Source organism: Haplochromis burtoni, unplaced genomic scaffold (assembly GCF_018398535.1).
Source record: "Haplochromis burtoni strain Fernald_Lab_line unplaced genomic scaffold, NCSU_Asbu1 Contig_136, whole genome shotgun sequence".
In the NCBI taxonomy this organism is placed as follows: Eukaryota; Metazoa; Chordata; class Actinopteri; order Cichliformes; family Cichlidae; genus Haplochromis; species Haplochromis burtoni.
In genome coordinates this window covers 409557-430313 of record NW_024582497.1, presented here as the reverse complement: position 1 = coordinate 430313, position 20757 = coordinate 409557, and the positions used below count along the sequence as shown (strand labels likewise).

Genomic DNA, 20757 nt, shown 5'->3' with positions numbered 1-20757 from the left:
TTATCTGGCATCTACTGGACATACACATAAAGCAAAATGCCCTGGTATGCATGTACATCTGTGTGTCAGGTCCTCTTGTGTTTTGCTAGGAGTTACATTATATACTGTGCCTGTTTGAAACTGTCTGACCGCCTAAAAGCACCGATCTCCCCTCTGATTGCATTTACGTTAGCCTAACTGTTGCTCCACCCTCTGAAAGTCGACAAAGAAGGTATGAGATAACTCCTGCTGTACATCCAGTGCACATCCAGTAAGGTAAAAATTACGGTAATATCAGTATGTCTTTAAAATAAAATAAAATATGAAAAAGTGCCGGGGGAGCCCCAATTAACGCCCACATCTGTTTCTAACCTGTAGGTCGAGGGTTGAGGGCTGACCGTTGACTGGAGAGCTCCGAGTCAGACGGCATATAGGCTGCCTTTACAGTCACTGTGTTAGAGCAGTGCGCTGTCCGCGGTGCTGAAACCTGCTGATGAACGCGGGGATTCGCTTTCAGCACCAGTGCAAACGGGGAAATGGCGCAGACAGTAGCAGGATGAGAACGAGTGCGGCTGGCCTGCTAGAGAGTGGAGGGGAAAGGCGTTTCGGAGTAGTTTTATTGTGTCTGCGAGGGCTGGAGTGGAATAAAGAAAAGAGAGAGAAAAAAAACGAGCCGTTTGCAACACGTGAAAGCAGCACACGTCTCTTACATGACTTCAGTAAGGTCGCTGATTCTTAGATGATGGTGACAGTGTGGTGATCTGCTGTTAAACAAATTTCTCAGGTTTCTTTCTTTGCTTTTTGTTCTTCCTTTTTTTTTTTTTGTTAAGGGGGGGCAAAAGAGCGGACTATGCTACTCTCGAGTCGTGGTGTTATTCCCGCCCGCTCCACAGACCCATACCACGGCAAAAAGGCGATGTTTGACTTCAAATGCCATATTTAGGAAAAATGCTCTGTCGCTTTGAGTGACTGGGGCGAGGACGAATGGCGTCTTGTGATCTGGGAAGAGACGCTCGAGCTCAGTGAGGAACGCCTCGGAGCCAATAGCATTGGAGGGCTTGTGCACGCATAAGCGGTGGATGGAGCTTCTCCGGGTATACTTCCGCGTCCAATGCATGTTCATGTGTAGGTTGAATGGATGAAACGGGGAGTGCGGAGAGGTATAGGCATGCTGTGATACGGCCCTATATATTTGCCGGCAGGACTATCTTCCTTTTAAAGAGAACCTCCTCCGTGCATTGGCTTCCACTCAGTGATGTCGCGTATTTGTGTGGCGCACCTGTAAAGAGCGAGACAGGCAGAAGCCGGCTTTTTTAATTATTTGATTCCTTTTCTTTCTTCTGTTATCTTTTTTTCCCTTTTGTTTCATGCATTTGCTGAAAGGAACTCATTTCTGTGTTTTGATTTAATAAATATTTCATTTCCCTCATTTTATCTTGTTTGTGTTGGCTTTTTATGTTCCCAAGTTTGAACTAAAGAGAGCGGAATTCGTCATTTTACACGCTATTGGCCAGGTGTTTTCATTCAGAGATTGTTTGCCTAAGGACGTCCCTAACTTTCATTTGTAGAAACGGTAAGATATTTTTTACACATTTGCTCATTCACCTGAAACATGTGAAATCGATTTCTTCTTCTTTTTATTATTATTACTAAGCCTGTTTCTGTTCGCTGAGGACAGTGTGTAGAGCAGATCATGCATTCACTGTAGTCTCAGGCTGTCTTATTGCATGCAGACACGATGGGGAAAGTCGCCGTGATGCATTCATGTTTCCCCACTCAGGGCTGATTTTCAACTCTTGAATCGCGGTGGCTTGGCATATAGGAGAGACTTACAACAGGCTTTCTCCGCACATGTGCTCAATTTTTTTCTCTCCTTCCCCCCCCCACCCCTCGACATGCATGGACGCACTATTGCTCTAGTGTGCAGAAATACAGGCCTTGTAGAGAGCTGAAACGTGGGATCCGCATAGTAGTCGTTACACTGTATCCAAAGGTAGAAATGTGGGGTGTATTAGACTGATGTCACATATAGAAATTAATATTACTGGATACATGATGGAGCCAGTGAACAAACTAACAAAATTTAAGCTGTTTGATCTTAGACTTGAGCTCTTTCATTAATATAAAAACTTGCGATTTTATTTAAGCTCTAAATTATAAAAGAGAAAAAAGCGGGTCCAATACAAATGAGATTTAAAATTAATGAGTGGTGGCTTTATTGTTTTTCTGTCTTTCTAATTTAATCGTAAGATGGTCTGTAAGGTTTAAGATGCAACGTAACTGCAAAAAGACCAATGCTATATAGGTTAAGTGCAGCCGGCTGTTGTGCTACTTAGAGTTGCCGGATGAAGTTCTGCTATCACATGCATATTCCTATGCTATTTTTGAATTTCCATGCAGCGCTTATTTGTGAAGAATACAGGAGCTTAGCTACTCGTCCCATTTTTTTTTTAGAAAAAACAAACACAAAAACCCAAAGCGATCCTAACCTTTGTCAGCATTCCTGTCTTTTGCCCTTTTTTGTCTTTAAATATAGGCCACCTATATATTAATTCCATGCCCATATGTTTGCTCTGCATGGATAACAATGGAGATGCTGAAAACCTAAAATATATATAAAATGTTTATGTTCACGTCATGCTGGAAAAGGCTATCTGTTAAAATTAGCTGATTACCCTACAAAGAACCCTAGTGGCACAATGTTGTTTTTGTTTATTTGGTTTTATTTTATTTTGGAGCTGTCGCTATTTCTTAGTTGTAATTCTCCTCTGTGCTGAGCGCTGTTTAAAGCAGCAGCCTACACCTGCAGCAAATCAATTAATCGTCTATTTCCGGTATAGAGAGGGTGGGTCTGCGCTGATTGGCCAAAAGTCTGATTAGTTTATTTAGGGTGGCTGGGTTCCCGCCACCGCTCCTTATTCTGCTGCGCAAAGACTGTGACCAGGTTTGATGTCTGCAGGTTGTACCGCAATAAATTCCCGCGACGCCGATTCAACACATCAAGGTAAGACAAGTCAAAGTGTTAGCGTGCTTAAAAACAAAGAAATACTAACTGTAAAAAGGGGTCAGAGCTGTTAGCTAGGCCAGACATGCTAGCTGAGCGCCATTAGAAGTAGTTTTGACTTGAGTAAACTTTGCCTCTTGTAACCTAACCTTAAAGCTTCTTAAGTTAGTGGGGTAACCTAATTAGTTTGGTCTACAAAATAAAATTGTGTGACCAAAAAAAAGACGCTCTAAAGCCCCTCCATCACTGGCAGAGGTTGTTAGCTAAACCCGCTCGGCTAAACCACAATTAGCAGAAAATGGAAGTTTCACCCGGATTAAACGCTCCACCTCTAACCGCTTTCTTTCGTAGCGTAATCTGTAAGTAGTCACGGTCTTTAATTGGATGAGCTGGGTTTCAGCACCGCCACAGGTGTCACAAATTAACCTAACATCACTGGGTTGCGTTCACTTGTTCCCGGTGAGATGGCTTCACTTCACTGTAGAAATGCTTTACTAACAGGAATTTAAGTTCAGTTGGTTTTAACAGTGGCCTTTGCCTATAAACACACAAAGCCTAAAAACGTAACCCCCGTCACCCATTGTTTTTGGGATTTTTTTTTTCCGTATCTAAGTGACTTATAATAATATAATTTTTTTTTTTTTTTTTACACAGGCACATTGCTAGCTGTAAGGAGTCCTATGTATTTTCAGAGTGATTTAATTATTGCCTGATCTCATTGCTAGTAAACCTTGGATTATTTTTGGGTGATACGCCGGTCAAAGTAAAGAGCCTGGTAATTTTGTCTTTGTAAGCTTGACCTGTTAAGACTTGGAATTGCGGCAGTAAACAAATGCGTTTTCACTCTACTTTGTACTTTGTGTGGCCTTGAATATTGATTGAGTGAATCTGTCGAAGCCACAGGCGTCGTGGTGAGTAACCTTCAGCTGTGAGGTCACGAAAAGATTACATATCATGGAGTCAGCAGCTAAGAGCCTGACCGGGTAATTTACCATAAATGCAGGACATCTGTGGCTAGGGGAATAGTCAAAAGGAAAGTGACATCTTGAAGCTTTCAGTTTTTGTTTTTTTTTTGTTTTCCTTTTTTAAATTTTTTATTTTATTTTATAAAAAGGAGGTCCTTAGTGATTATTAAACCTTAAATGCGATTAACAGATGAAAAATCAGTTGTCTATGCTGCTTTTTGTCTGGGCATCCGAATAAATGCAGTACTACAAAATAATGAAACGCTGTGGGGGGGAATTCATAATTTCTCTAACAGAAATGCTTCTCCCCAATCATGCTGCGTTTTATTTTGTTCTTAGTTGTACTGGCTGTAAGAACACTGTTCGCTGCACAGTGATTGCACTTAATTTTTCTGATATCAGTGGTGTTGAACACCGCTCAGGGGATATTAATTCAGATGAAGTGTCACGGCAGATCTAATCATAGGTATGTAAAAGATAGCTGCTGCTTTTAGGCATTTTTCCCCTTCCTCTCTGTTCGTGCAACGTCCACAGCTTCAGCAGCCTTCCTGAGGACAAGAGATAAGAGCGGTTGTCTTTATGTATTATTGAGCCCCCACGTCTGCCTTTCTAAATAAAGGCTGCTGACAGAGTGACTAAAATGCAGGACAGTGAGTGAACTTCCAAAGGCCACATATCACTGTGCTCTGCACGGCGATGTGTGCTGCTGTCAGAACTGGGTTAGTATACAGCGTGTAGCTTTGAGGAGAAAAGCAATTTTGCCCTCTTTGTCCTCCTTAAATGTCCGTCCCATCCCCCTTCCATGACTTCGTTGCCTAACGCCCCCCATTACAAACCCCCTTGCTGCTGAGACAGGCTAAGGCTCTGTGGCTTTTGCACTTACTGTGTGTTGGCCACAGGGTGGCCCTCCCCAGTATGTGCAGGTCATTACTGGAGATCAGCAATGCATTGTCCTTGAACCCTGTTACTGCTTTGTCAGGCCTGGATACAGTAGGTGGGGTTTTTGTGTGTGTTGAGTGCTTTATGTAATTTAACTGTATTGTCTGCAGGCCTGTTTCTGGTGGTGGAAATATGCCTGGTTTTGTGTTAGACGTGTGATTTGGATATTGGTGAACTGGATTCATGAAGGATTTTTTTGTTCTATTAAAGTGTTTTTTTACTCTTAGTGGTTTTAAGTACCGACTTGGATTTCAGCAGTCTCACTAGTGTGTGTGGTTTTTCTTTAATTTACAAGTATCATGGTGGATTATTCTTGGAGCACAGGAACAGTTTTTCTTAATAATGACTTGCACACTTTAAAATATAATGGCAGATAGTCCTATTATAGTACTGTATATTTTGTTACAGGAGGTTAGACTAATTCCACTCGTTCAACAATTATAAAATTGTCAAACTAAATTAAAGAGTCAAATGGTAATCTGTACCTTGTATAAATGTTTTATTGTACTGCTTTTATTGTACGGCTGCACGTCAGCTATCATTTTTTTTCTAATTTCATACCTAAAGATAGTAATAACAGACTGGCAAATATGAAGAATCATAAGCATCGACATATTGATGTTTGTACTCTAGCTCTCCAGCAGCACAGAGCATGAAATATAAAAATGCCTCTGGTTAGGATTTCTGAATAAGTCAATACTGATGAACATGTGTTGCAGTCTTTTGAGCAATATGAACCCAACTGAATTTTATTTCAGCCAAATTCTGCATTTTTCAAATAACGTTTTCTTCTGAGATTGCAGGATTATTGACTTTTTCCAAAAGTGTTGGTGAGAAATTGTGCGCTTGTAATCTTGGAGGCACACTGCCAATTATAACTCAGTTGCGTCACATTTCAGTATTACTGTGACATGCTCTGGCTGGCATGGGGGAAATGCTGCATAAATACCCTTTTCTCAACCTTAGGACAGTCATTACAGAAGTAATAAAAGTTCACCTATAAAGATGCTTCCCCTCCTTATCCTTAAGTTAAACTGCATTGAAAGCTGGTTTGCCAGTAAGAACACACACAGCAAAGACACAATGCAGCACTGCAGTTTTTTGAGATGTGGACTACGGAGCAGGACAAGAGGCAGGAGTGATCATGGTGGGCTGTGAGGTGACAGTGTTAATTTATCAGCAAAATTGATTGGATTTCAAGGAAATGAGTAGACCAGGGGCAATATGTCCAAGTAGTAAAATGCATGTATGTGCTTAATTTGGTAGGTGATGTTTTTGGCTATATTCTTTTTGTCAAGGACCATACAGCCTCTGAGTAACAAACCACATGAATAATGCTGCGCATGTGCAAACAGCTGCTTCACCTAACCCAAAACACACAGAGGTGTGTCTCTGGAGGGAGAGCTGGGACTTAGAAGTCGCTGCATGTTTTATTTATTTATTTATTTTTTAAATATAGATGTATGCTGTTGATTATAAGGGAGAAAGTTGCTAGGTTGGCATTGGTGAGGTGAACTGAGACGTGAGGATTACTGCTGCGAGTGAGAGGGATGTCAAACACCCAAGCTGAGATGCAGCGTACAGTATTCCCACATAAGAAAACAAATTACTTGATTTTTATTTTTTTCCAGTTCATCTAATACCTAACCAATAAATAAAAATAGTTGAATAAAACATCTACATTTTCTCATCCAGGTACAAGTAGACTAACCTTTTCCTTTTCTCCAGCATTTTCTTTTATAGCCTTATCCTTTGTACTTCTGGTGTGTGGGTAGACTAGTCTCATCTATGTTTTCAGCTGTGATATTTTGAACCGTTACTTGTGTGCTTTTAGTTTTCAAGGACAGGTTGTGCATGTCAGTGTGTGCACTCTGGAGTTCTTTACTCTGCAGCTTGTCACGCATACTTGGTCAATTTAATCCTCTGTGGAGTTGGTAGCAGAGATTCGTGCCTCCTCATTTTAAGTGCTCAGTGTCACATCAGTACATGCCGATCTAAATGTTGGCTTCATGTTCAAGTTGAAGAAAATCTATGGTCAGCCAGATCTATACTAAACTGCCTCTTGTCAAAATCACGAGGGTTTATTCGGCTTGTTTTTCCCCGATGAATGTTTTCTCATAGCAGTCTTATTGTATTTCATGTAGTATTTAATGACTGAGATTAAAACTTTGCTAATTTTAGGAAGTTTAATTAGTTAAGAGGTTTAATTAAAGAAAAAACACTGGTAAATGTTAAGATTCTTGTTTATGCAGTGAACAAAATGTAGTATGTTCAGTAGTGGCCATTTAAAGTGTAGGTCCTCTCAAAAGCCTGGATATCTTCAAGTTTCCGTTATGACTTTGTGTGTGATTAATTTAAATTTAGAACTGAAAGCTGTGGTGTTCTTCAGTAGTCTGTCAAGAAAAATCCTACCAAAAATATCAAAATGTAGAGCAGGGCGATATGACCAAAAATATTTATCACGATATACATTTGAAAATTTGCGATGACGATATAACTGATGATATAATTGACACGAGACAAAATACTAGCGGTGTGGGTTCGTAGCTTAGCAAAGTCGCACTGAAACATTTAACAGATTTTCGAGCGCCGTGTACGACATAAAATCGTTTCGAGGTCAGTAAACACAACCAAAATTCAAACATAAGGCACACGGGATTATAAGGGGCACTGTCGATTTTCAGAAAAATCAAAGGATTGATTTTAAGTGTGCCGTATTTTCCAAACAACACGGTAATAACGACGGCCCGCTAGCATGTGCTACCAAAAATAGTGCTTTGTTGTGTATCTGACGGATGAAAGCTAAACCAGTTCCACAACACTGAAGTTGCAGCATTTATACAAACCGATTCTGGTTCATCCGTTTCATTCAATGATCCACTTTTGCTCTTCTCATTCTGCGTCGCCGCCATGTGCGTATGTAAACAAAGGCACTGCGCATGCGCGTTTTACCCATATTCTATCGCGATATTTCATTTTACTATCGTTGCCCAACATTACACCGGTATTATCGTGAACGGTATGATATAGCCCAGCCCTATCAAAATGGTCTTCTTGTAAGGAACAATCTGTTGAATAAAAATTTGGAAAATGGAGGTATAAAAGCTTCACACATATTTCACGAATGTTGCTAACAGCACTTTGCTAATTGTCTGAACTTCACTCCCCAAAAATTTGCTGTGATGTAAAATGGAAACCTGACAGAAAATTGTGATATTGGATGCTAGGAGTGTACAAACGCTTTTCTTTATAAATTTACATCTGTCCATCTTCTTGGGTTTACTCAATTTAAGGTTATGGGAGGGCTGGAGCCCATCTCAGCTGCTATAGCACAAAAGGCGAGGTACATCCTCGACAGTTTGACGCAGCGCTAGCATGGCGTACCTTGCCTTCTTCCCACAGTCCAAAGACACACAGCTACTTGTGTTAGGTTATTTAACGATTTTAAATTATCAATAGGTGTCAATTGGTTTTAAGATGCAGGTATAACTTCTGTTGTACCCATTGGGGTGAGGTGGGTGGGATGTGAGGATGGGTGTGAGGATGAGCTGCTCCTCCACCCTTTAAAGCTGCAGTAAAGAGGGGAAATGCTGAGATTGATTCAATAGTAGTTGATTTTTCAGCTGTATCTCAGTGGAATTTGATCAGCTGTGAAATCTTGCTGCTGAACACCCACTCAGTCACTTTTCTATGTAATTAATTAGCACAATCAGTGAGCTGCTAAAACAGAGCCAGCACTACCAGCTTCAGAGGTTATAGAATGACAAATGGCTTAGAAACAAAAGTTTACTACCTCAGGTAACTCCCTGCATCTTTGTGACAACATTTTGAAAGCCCCTATACTTTCTACAAGGGATCGAATGACTGCTAAATTCTGGGTTGATACTGATGCTTACAACAGTTTGGCCCATGGATGACACTGATGTTTGAGTTTATTTTATTCATCATTGTCAGGGAAAATGAAGCAAAATCACTTTTCATGAAATTAACAGCTTTAAACTGTTTTAGCTCTTCTGTTTAGCCACTTTAAACGCGATCAGTCAGTAAATGTGACTTTTGTCCAAAAGTTAATGGTGGTCAACAAAGCAAGTCTTGCCAGTATTATCCTACTTTTTACATTGTGCCATAGTGACGCTAGTAAAAAAGCGCTCACAGTATTTGAATTGGAAATCTGTATTTTTCTCATAGCAGCGCTGTGCGCAGAGCCATTTTTTCCCCTTGCGAGAAGGCTGTGGGATCTGAAAGTCCCACTAACTAAACACGCTACACTTTAATGAGTCCTAAAAGGCAGCCTGCTCAGTGGGGTAAAATTGTGGAGGTGAATGGGTTTAGCTTAGCAATGATGGGAAAACAAAAAAGAACCTTGTGGTCTTTATCTGGGCCTGGTTTCTGACGAAAATTGTGAGGCAAAGCCTCTAGGGGAACAAGATGCTCTGCTCTAAGAGGAAGCTGCTGGCTGGCTGCACACAGTGAAAGCCTTGACTGAAATTTTTGGGGAGCGGCATCTTGCCAGCCTTCGTGTTCCAAGTGTTTATCTAATGAAATATTTCTGCCTTGTGGCAGTATCTCAAGTGGGACAGTAGCCAGTGTTTGTGCATTGTACTTAGAATAAAAGGTGAAACATAAAATGAGATTGAAGTAAGTCAATTTCTTTAACAACAATATGTTCTCCTGTGGGCCTGTTTTTCTGTTACTGTGCGTGTGGGGAGCCAGTTTGTAGAGCAGCTAACTAAATTACAAATGCAATTTTTGGTAAATTAAATCAAAGGGCACAAGGATGCTTGTGTGCCCTTTGTTACGTTAACAAAACGGCAAAAGTTTTGCAGTTCCCAACTGGTTTCACTTTTGACAATAACAAAAACAGAACCTTTTAGTCATTGGTTTTTAAGCTGCCGTTGTTCTACAGTAGACAAGTGGAAAAATATTATTTTAGGTGAACACTAATGAAGAGCAGGTAAGCAATAGGTAGCGCTGTATACACTGGCCTGCAGTTTGACTACCTGCAGTGTTTGGCCCTGAAACCTGCCAAGTCCCCACAGTACTGCACACAATGCTAATGCTGTCACTATTTTGTGTATCAATGTTTTACATATCTGTAGTAACACAATAACAGGTTAAAAGGGATTTTAATGATGCAAAAATAGTTTAGATCCCCGGCTAATCAGACTTCCTATTTGAGCGAATGTATAATTATTGAAAATCAGGTATGTGAGTAAAAGTAAAACTTGGACAATAACATCATGATGCAGAATAATTTTTGCTTCATTAAATGAATGATGATTTGAATCCCTCATGTCAATGACCGTTGTTTTTGTTTTTTTAATAAATACGCCCATGTTAAAAATGAGCCGCAGTATGAATAGTACTCTAAAATCTCAGTTTAAGTTGATGTTGTGATGCTCCTAACTCCATCGGAGTGCATTATGTCATATCAGCTCATGCTGCAGAATAACGTGCACACCTTGATGTTAACAAGTAGCCGCTGATTTTGTGCAACAGAACAAAATATAATTTGTAGTAAGCTGTTGTTGTTATTATTGTTATTGTGGGCTCCTTCATAACGCTAATGCAAAAACCACTAATAGGCCACTGTAACCATCTGCAGGTTCCTGGTTTTTGCATCTCTGCCACCATTTTTGGGCTCATTTGGTTCAGCAGCTTCTCTTTTAGTAAAATAACTGTTGTACAGCATTCATTAAATTTACCTCCCACATCATCCCCTCTGTTTCAGTCACAATAGTAGTTTCAGTAACTCTGCCAACTAGCATTTTGGAGGTATAATTACAGAGTGATGCGCAAAGTGTTAAAATAGGACATGCTGAATTCCATTTATGATTAAGAGTTTATTAGAACAAAACTAGTAGAGCTCATCAGGAAAGTCGGCACAGCAAACGACACAGGCTGAGAATCCTGGCTGAAAAACAGCTAAGCAATGACGCAGTCGATTACTGGTCGTCTTTAACAAAATCTTCAGTGTTTCTCTGTATTATTTAGGGTCCTTAGAACTGTTGTTTAAACTGAATTTAAACTTTGACTGCAAATGTATATCTCAAAGCTTTAAAAAAAATCATTTATTGATCAATATTTGATGATTAAACTGTAAATAAACTGTACACTCATCCAGCAAACCCCTCTCCCTTCTGTGAGGGGCGGTGCCTCTGCTCAGTGCAGTCTCACCCTCTGGGAGAGGTTGGATCTGCACAGTCAGCCAGTGAAATTCGCCACCTTAGTCATCCTGGTGACTTCTATATTTAACCCTGTGTGCTCTGTGATCAATTAACAGTTTGTGAACCTCAGAAGTTTAATCATTTACGAATGTGCTGGAAGTGAGTTTATACATTTGCATCATTGCTGAAGCGCAATAATTAAAACATTCAAGGCAAAAAATTAATGGGAAATATTCTGAGATGGATAACTGGAATGTGCTTTTTGCATGTCAGTCTTAGTTTTGAAACTTTGTGGAGATTAAAAAAAAATCATCATGGACTCTAACTTGGTTTTTCACATGCTGTGCCTGAAATATGCAGTGTCCACAAGAGCAAGCGAAGTTAACCTGTGACGTCTCCGGCAGTAGTTATTATTCATGAAATAAAGTGAAGGCTGATGCCTATAGTCATGGTTTGGGGTTTCCCCCAGTGTATTGTAAGCTTGCCTGAGTAACCTTAAGCAGTGGGGAATAATTTCGTTTTAGACTTACTGCACTCCAGTAAGCTAATGATGTTGGGCTTATTGTCACCTTGACTGTTTTTTAACTTATAAAAACACCTTATATGTAGCGATAAAATAAATAAAAATAAATCATTAACCGGTCCCTTTAATTATCAAACTCTAAAACACAAATCTGCAAAGAGATTTGCAATGGGGTGCATCTTTGTTGGAAACCATATGGCCTATTGTGCACTTCAAAATCACACTGTATAAATGAGTCTCCTCGGCCTTCAGTTCATCGTCTGTCACGGTCTGCTGAGGTTTTTCTCCTAAGTGAAATGCATCTGTGGTAATGGGTCATGTTGGTAAAAGCAATTTGCTGTGTTTTCTATTTTTGCTTGGGTTACGCAGCGAGTGGTTTCGACCTTGGTTTTGGGACATGCCAGCAAATCAAATGACTCATTTATTTGCACTTGTGCAATGCAACGTTAAAATCAACATGAATGCACAAATGTCTTGGCCAAGCTAAAAGCGGTGCTGAACTGAGTGTGTAACTTTCAGTTTAAGATATTAAACCTTTATCATCATCCTCACAAGTCTCTCTAAAAGAGATTTTGCATTTGTTTAGTGGAGTATAATTGATAATATTTTTTTTTGATAATAAAAATTGATACCCGTTAAGTTAATCACCCAAAATGTTAGACTGTGTTTTTTCTTTTGTCCAGCCTGTGGCATAAAATTGAAATATAAACATTTGATGCAGAAATGACAACATCTAATGACAGAGTTATCACTGGCCTGAAGACAGAAAAAGCCAGTCACTGTGCGTGGTTATGAAACTGCAAGTGAGGCTGCGACTGCATTGTATTCATTTGCTCTGAGTAAACTGTGCATCACACCATTTTACACATGGATTATGATCTGCCAAATATCTGGAAACAATGGGATGAGCATATTGTGCGTGACACAGGATAATTTTAAATTCAGCTGATAATGCCCCGTTCTGAGGAGGTGCTCACAGAGACTTCACTGCTCGAGCACAGCTGACTGTTGTCTAGATTTTACTGTCTTGTCATTCTGACTTTAGTTAGCTGGTAGCAAAGTAATTGCCCAACAACTGAGGGAAAGCAACTGGCTGAAAGTCAAATTAACATGTAGCCGACATATTCAAAGGTCAGGTTGATTCGTATCCTGAATATTGTCACTATAGAAGATCTCTGCTCTGTACACGAAGAGACACAGCGATATACTTAAAACCCCCCTAAATAAAACTGTCCATGAACATTGTCATTTTTAGTCAAGCAGTCGCACTAATAACACATTCACAGTACACCTCCAGGTTTTCACACTTGGATAGACTGAGGTCATAATTATTTTCTAATTGAGAGTCCACAGCAGTTCTACAGCTGTTTGATGTGACTGACATTGGGCTGTTGCTGCAATTTGTCCATGTGTATTTGTGTACATAATCAGTGTTGTGTATATTTTTTTTTGTTCTTCCTTTGTTTTGCCTCTTTAGACCCATGTAAGACCTTCCTCTGGTAATAAATCTAGAGACTTGATGGACACACTAACCTCCTTTAAAGAATCTAATTCTCAAAGATCTCAGTGTAAAGTTACTGCCAGGAGGCTTCATGTACAAGCTGTAAATGCTGAACATCTAATACCTGAGACTGCTTTTAGGGTCCCCTCAAATCAGAACCACTGTTTGAGTTGGATTCAGACGATGGACTGAATAGTCTTTCAATTTAGAAAAAAATAAAATTGAATGTAGGAAAATACTGATCTGTCCACCACTTAAGTTTCATGTAGTTTATTCCATGTTTGTTGCTGAATGGTGCACTAGTTCATGCTTACACTGGTTTAAAAAAAAAAAAAAAAGTTTGTTTACTATAATCTAGCTCATTAGCTGGTAGGATAATTAATAATATTCAGACCATTTCTACATCAGAAGATGCTGTAATAACCAGACCTTCAAATTCATTTAGGGCAGTGAACAATAATACACATCATTTGGACAGGTGTTGCATTGTTGCATGGGTATTCTGTCTCTTGTGCAAATAAAAGTACATTGTGGATGATATAAACCCTTCCTAACTACTCTTAAACGAATATTTAATTTCCCCTCCAACATCTCGGCACCCTGTGCATATACCAAACTCTTGTGACACTGATGGATGGCTATCTACATATCAGAAAACCAGAGCAGGAAGGACTAAAGGAGCTGTAATTCTAAGCCATAAGCAGTTTTATAGGGTGAATCATCACCTTATTCTACTTCAACACTGATCATGTGACACAGCTATTCCCTTAGCTCAGTGTCGTGGCAGTGTTGAGGCAAAAAGAAACATTAAAGATGCCAATAGTTCTTAAAAGCAGCTGTTTACATGAATAATATGCATTTTATTATAAAATGACACATGAAAAAGTAAGATTTAATATATTAACTTTACTACAAAATTTGGACATTAAATTGTAGACTGAGTTCATGCTTAGAAGTATGGTGAAACACTAATGGCATATTGACGTGTGGCTTCACAAGCTCGCCACTAAGAAATTGGATTAGTTTGTACCTGTCCATGTGACAATCGCAGCACTATTTTCATTACGTGAGTGGAGAAAATCAATTGGCATGAGAATGCTCGCAGGCAGATTTTCATTTGATGCAACAAACAAATTCACGAATGAGGAGCTGTCATCTGTTACGTTTACTTAATGTTTTTCAAAATTAGCCTGCAGCCAAAAGAATCTGTTGTCTCCAACTTTAATTTCACAATACTTTACCATATTATACACAACATGGAAAAATGTCCTTATGCAGCTTTGTGGCCTGTAAAGTTATCAGAGGTGGCCCCGCTGTAAATGTGTGATCTTTGATGCTAACAGAGGTATTTTTAATGGTGTGAATTAAACTAAAGTCAGTTTACACTGCTATAAATGTCTTGTTGGATTGTTGTATTATGCCCATTATTATTGGAGCTTTTGTTTGTGTCTAAATATTGTGTGTGTATATAGGAATGTAGACATGGGTCACATGGCCACATGTGTTGCTGATATTTGGCATACTGCGTCTTGATGGACTTTAAAATGTAACTTCTGTGGCTTGGATTGTTTTTGCCTCATTTGTCTTTAATTTTTAGTTGTAAGTGTCTTTGCCGCACTGTTAGTCAGTCTTTTGAATGCGCTACTACGCATTTGGGCTCTGCATGTCACCTTGATGAACTACTTTTTAAGAACAGGTATGTTAAGACAAAGTAAACATGTAGATTATTTCACCCTGGATGTTTCCACTTTTATTACTTATGTGCGCCTGGAGTTTTTAAAAAAATAAATAAATGCAGGAATGTGTTGGCTTAGCAGTCTTAGACAAATTAACTTGTGCTTTGCGGTCTTGGTGAGCATCTTTGTATAGCGCACTCATCCATTATACAAATTCCCATTCCTCATGCTTATTGTCCCCGTTGTGGCCAGGTTGCTCTGTAGACTGAACACTCTACACTTCTCGGTTTTGCTTTTCTCTCCTTACTGTAGATGAATTGTGACCAAGTGAAACATTGCCTTTTGCTTCTTCTTGGTTTTCACCAATCTGCATGGACAGCCAGTTCGAAAAAAGGGGAGGGAGAAAAATGGCCTCCTTTTTACCCCCCCCAAACGCTGACATGTGATCATCTCTGACTGTTGCTTTTGTTGTTGTTGATCTAACATGAAGTACTTTTTGTGTCCACATTTTCAGACGGCAACTCCAAACTAACATGGCAGTCAGACTGTGCGATGTGGCTTCTCTGCTTAGAAGTGGTTCGTGGGCGCCTGAGCCTTGGACTGGGGTCTGTGGCACTTTTATTTTTATTTTTGGAAATAATTTGTCCAGAGGGCCTCTTTGTCTCAGTGCTCAGGCCATACCAATGATAGTTCTTGTATTATAACATTGAATCTAAATCAATTTACGTATTAAATGTAGGCACCTTTTTGCAGTTTGTATGAGAAGCTCCCATGTTTAATGTCTCACTGTATTGGTATGGTCTAAAACTCTCTACTGCCCCTGTCTACTCTGTATTTAACTTATAGCATCATTGCTTTTAAAATTATAGCCTTGTACTCTGTGTGACGATAATTTAAAGTGAGAATAATAGTAGTGTGACTACATCGCTCTGCTTACTGGTGAATCTGTTAATTAAGGATGACTCTTCATACATTAACGTGCTGCTGGTTGCCTTAACTGATTACGCATCATTTCGGCCTGTTCCCCGATGCTAGCGTACTGATGGCTGCAGGTTTTGGGCTTCTGTAGGCTTGGCATTTTCTAATTTTGGTGAATGAAATGTTGCTACTGCAGTAGGAAGTTTAAAATCCTGGAAAGATAATTTTTAATATTCTCACCTCAGTTGTTGTGCATATGGCAGATTAATAGATTGCCTTATTGCACAGGGCGTCTCCTGTTTTCTCATAAAAGCAACAATAACAAATATCAGAGTAATTAAACAAATATGGAGGGGTCCAATCTCAACTTCCAGTATTTTTGTTGGTTATATTGCTAAAATCTAACATTTGTCCTCATACCTGAGCTAAAGTTAAATTGACATGATTAAAACCTGTACTCAGTTTCTTCTGTGGTGACAAACTCTTGACATTGACAGCTTGCAGTGTGGGGTTTCTTTATTTTATTTTTGTTGGGTTAATTACCTGTAATGCTGTGCTGCATTAAATGATTACCACTGTTTTTTTTTTTCTTTAATCTTTAAATTTCACCAGTGGTTGTTATTCCACTGAAACAGTGTTTACTGTGTGAAGAGCGTCCTTTTTTAACTGCTGGTTTTATGATGCTTTTTGTTTCATTTGCATTTAGTTTTGATTTTTTTTTTTCTTTCTGTCTCTTTAGCAGGTAATTGCTGCCATGGAAACACAGCTATCCAATGGGCCCACTTGCAACAACACAAGCAACGGTCCTTCAACTATCACAAACAACTGCTCCTCACCTGTAGAGTCAGGGAGCGTAGAGGACAGTAAAACTAACTTGATAGTCAACTATCTGCCTCAGAACATGACCCAGGAGGAACTGAAGAGTTTGTTTGGGAGCATCGGAGAAATTGAGTCCTGTAAACTAGTTCGAGACAAAATCACAGGTAACAACTGTTTGCATTGCTTACGCTGGTTAATGATTGCAGAACCACCTATGTGTGCATTATTATTATGTTGGTTTTTTTGCATTGGTACATTTTTTCTATTTAGACCATTTAGATTTTCGTTTCAGGTTAATATAGATTTTGAACAAATGGTCGGCCTGTTTGTGCCGTAGGCTTTTGTTGCATGTACAGTGAGTTTTTCCCCTTCTTTTTAAAATGATAGACACCAACAAAGAAAGACCTTAATTCTGAAAATCATTGAGCATGCATACTGTTTGATTATACAGTCGGCAAAAAGGGAACATTTGAGCAATATTAACATTCATTTTTGAATCCGGGTTGTTTTTGGCGTTCCACTGACAGTTGTGTCATTTAAAAAAAATTGCACAGTGTCATTAAAGATTTTCAACCTCGCTGTCATTCATCGAGGCCTGAAGTACAGTTAAAGTGTTCCTGTAACTGCTTTGATGTGTTGGTTTCTACTAGAGCCAGTAGGGAAATGGCATTTTCAGAAAACTCCCTGTGGGAACATCCTGTTCAGTGTACAGTATTTGGGTAGGTGGACAATTTGCAAATGATTTCAGGTTTTTAATGGGAGGAATGCAGCTGGCAGAGACACAGTGACACGGTCTATGTGACATGAGCAGCTAGATAATGGTCGAGGCTGCAGGATTCTCACTACTAGCTGTTTGCGGTTAAGGTTATGGAGACCTTTCAGCCTGTCTCTCTGCCTGAGATGAAAATCCATTTGTTTTGTTTGCATTTCCTTCTGAATCAACAGTCAGCGGAGAGAGCGAGCAGAGCTTTTCCTTGAAATGATGCTTGAGGCTGAGAGAGGGGTGGCTGAGGGATGCAGTGACTTTAGATCCTGTGACTCTGACCTACATTAAATTAACATGTCAACTGTACACCCACCCACTTTGAAATATTCATGTTAATATTTCAGTTCCTGTGTATACCTGATCATTATTCACAGGTCTGTCTTTGCAGGGTTGCTACTATTTCCAAAAGTTACTGCTTCATTTTTAAAAATGCTGTCAAATCCTCAAACTATGTCGAGCTAAATTGTCTCTCGCTGCCTCAAACTACACCAGCTGCATTCTCTTATGCTTTCTCTAAAAAGCATTTCTGTTATAGCTGTATTTGTAGAGCCGATTCTTTGGACTGCCACAACAGATGTTTAAATCAGAGAGGTTATATTGCATTGGTGTAAACAAATGATAGCAAACAGTAGACCACAAACCCAGGATGGTACTTGTGGGCATAGAAGACGGAGGGGGGGGGTCTTATTATTTATTTATTGAATTTAAAGTATTTACATGCAGTGATGATGAAAAATTATTAGTCTTGCCTGGGATAAATGCCCTCGTGTAGCCATGCATAAAATAAATGTATTTAATAATGTGTGAAATGGGTTGCGTTGACTTGACAAGTGATCCCTGTTTAAAATCAGTGTACAGCACAGCCTACTTGGGTGATTGAACATAAACAACGTTTGATAGGTTGCATATTTAGGCGAGCTAGTGTGAACGCAACACTCAAACTAATTTTCCGAGCGAGGCACTAAATGAAACGTGTTGTTTGAAATCAGCCTGCCCCTGTGTGAAAACGATTTAAGTACTACGAGGTCCTGATTCATGCATGCCGCAGCTGAAATGTAGGCTTTGATTCAGGAAACGATAGAAGCACTCTGTGGACGAGTTTTGTTTTGGGTGACAAGACATGAACCTGTATGTTGCCTCGTCTTTTCTCTTAGTATGGGTAATTTTCACTTCAAACAAGACGTAAATAGACGTTAGTCTTGATCCAGGTGCTTTGAGCTTGATGATTTGCGCTCTTAAATGTTGGTTTTATATCTTTTCCACTAGATTGGTGTGTGTGTGTGTGTGTGTGTGTGTGTGTGTGTGTGAAATATTTTGTACAAATAGACGTTCTGTGTCCATTAAGTACACTGAATCCTTGCATATAGTTTGATTTTTGATGTTAAAAGATAACAGAACTTGATTTCTCTGAACAGACTAAAGTGCCTCTTCCAAACTTTTGACATGCTTATTAGACTCTGTTCAAAGAGGTCATGCCATTAGCTAATGCTGTGGTTTTTAAATATGGTCAGTTTACCTTTAAAACACTAATTAGCACAGCCTTTTCAGGTAGCTGTAATTAAACAATTAAAACCGTTGCTTGATCCAGCTAACTATAGACTGATCTCCAGCCTTGCTTCATTTTTAAACACGTAAAACTGCTGAGTGATCATCTGCAGAGCAATGATTTCGAGTCGGAGTGCAAAGCAGCACAGATGGATGATTGTCTGATGGTGTTCTAGTCTTTGTCCTCCTTCGACCTCAGTGTAATATTCAGTACAGTTCACAACATTTACTACAGAGATTTAAAAACATGTTATTAAAGGAAATGTGTTGCACCGGCTTGAGTTGTATTTATGGATTTAGGTTGCTGAGGGAGTTCAACACGGTACTGTGCCGGGACAGGACTTTTTTACATGTTTACCAATATATCCTGAAGTAAACACTACATGCATTTAACCATAGCATGTACAGGTGTATCTTGGAGAGATTTATTTTTCTTCTTCTATGGTGGGACTCGACTGAGATGGAAGCACGGTGACTCACTTGCGGTTCTCAGTTTTCCTCAAGTACAATGGGAGGCAGAGCCTGTATATGGAACCAGCTCCCATTTGGATTCAGGAGACACGCTCCCTCTCTCTGCTTTTAAGATTGGGCTTCAAACTTTCCTTTTTCATAAAACTTTCAGTTAAGGATGTTTCATTTGACCCTGAACCATTGCATCCATAGTTAAGCTGCTATAGGTTCAGGCTGCTGGGGGATTTCTCACGATGCACTCAGTGTTTCTCCTTCACCCGCCTCTCTTCACTCCCTCTGCGTTTACATGACACTACTTTGTCTTCCTTCTCCAGTGCTTGTTGTGCTCGTCTCTCTGTGCTGTGTGGTTCTCTCCTCTCCTCTCCAATCTCCCTTAAACTGGTTTCTCCAGCTTTTTCACCCTACCATCATCAGGTTTTGGCTCATGGGGAACTTGTTAGGCTTCTCACTCTTTAACATTGCAGGGTTTTTACCTTGAAACACAAAGTGTTTTGAGGCGACCGTTGTGATTGTCACTATGAATAAAACTGAGTGACAGTTGCAGCAGGCTCTTTAGTGAATCAGTGCTTAGATGAAGTCTGTTGCTGCAAACTCTAAAAGATCAGTGTGGCTATTTTGTAATTATATTTATTTTTGTTGAAGTAGAAATGCAGCCAGCTGGAGACGGTGAATTCCTGGCTCTCCAGCTGGCAGAAGATGCATGTCAAAGAGCATGCTTAAGGAAGGTAAATTATAGGTAACTGTGTGCATTTGCATAAACAGCCCTGCCTTAAGCAAATTAAAGCTCTGAAAAGGGCATTAATCCCCACTGTTGAGCTCTAGTTTCTATCAATGTACAAGTTAAATTTAATATAGAAGCTGCACTTTTGATTTGAAAATAAGCTTTTAAAGTAGTGCTTTTTTACCCCTTTAAGGGAGCTTGAATTGGTGCTTAATAAAATACCCTTAATGTTATTCAGAACCTCGGTTGTTTCTCAGGAATGATTCTCGTTTTCAGCTCTGCATAAAACCGTATCCCCTCCAGACTCTGTTGCTTTTGTCTCTCCCTTGGCCCTTTGGCAATGGATTTAAGCCAGCCTACATCTGTGCGCTGCTGCTACATCAGATGTTGAGTAATCACCAGAGAGAGATGCATGCTTCCTCTTTGCTTTAAATGTTCACGCTTTGGCTGCTGCTGCAGAAAGCAGCTTAGTCTGTGTCATTTTCCTCCCACTATGGATAGCAGTAGGTCTGTACTGGAAGCTGGGTGCAGCTCTCTGAAAGTGCTTCTCAGCATGTCTCTGCTGCTCCTTTAATGACAGCTGAAAGCCAACAAGTTGTTTGTTAAAGGGCCTCTTGTCTTTACAGTGGATGCGATGGATGTTAGACACTCCATACGAAGGTGTCACAAAAGCTTTGCATGCTCGTATAGAGCGTCTGTAGGGGAACATTGTACAGCAAGCATTTTGCCCTCAGGGCTCAAGTAGATGTTTCATTTCACCAGC

At 39.7% G+C, this 20757-nt stretch overlaps 1 protein-coding gene across 6 annotated transcripts in view; it reads left to right on the top strand.

Annotated features, from left to right (window-relative positions):
• Positions 1-1068: 1068 nt before the first annotated feature.
• The window catches only part of elavl2 (ELAV like neuron-specific RNA binding protein 2), a 30764-nt gene continuing 11075 nt past the window's right edge, over positions 1069-20757 (top strand). The window contains exons 1-3 of one of the 6 annotated variants that reach the window (XM_042224369.1): positions 1069-1552; positions 15269-15359; positions 16415-16655. In XM_042224369.1, coding sequence (XP_042080303.1) covers positions 15288-15359; positions 16415-16655 — 313 coding nt within the window. In that variant the 5' untranslated portion in view covers positions 1069-1552; positions 15269-15287. Of the gene's footprint in view, positions 1553-1581; positions 2984-15268; positions 15360-16411; positions 16656-20757 lie in introns of those variants that run through there. The other 5 variants (XM_005930875.3, XM_005930876.3, XM_005930874.3 and 2 more) reach the window with 5 other exon arrangements.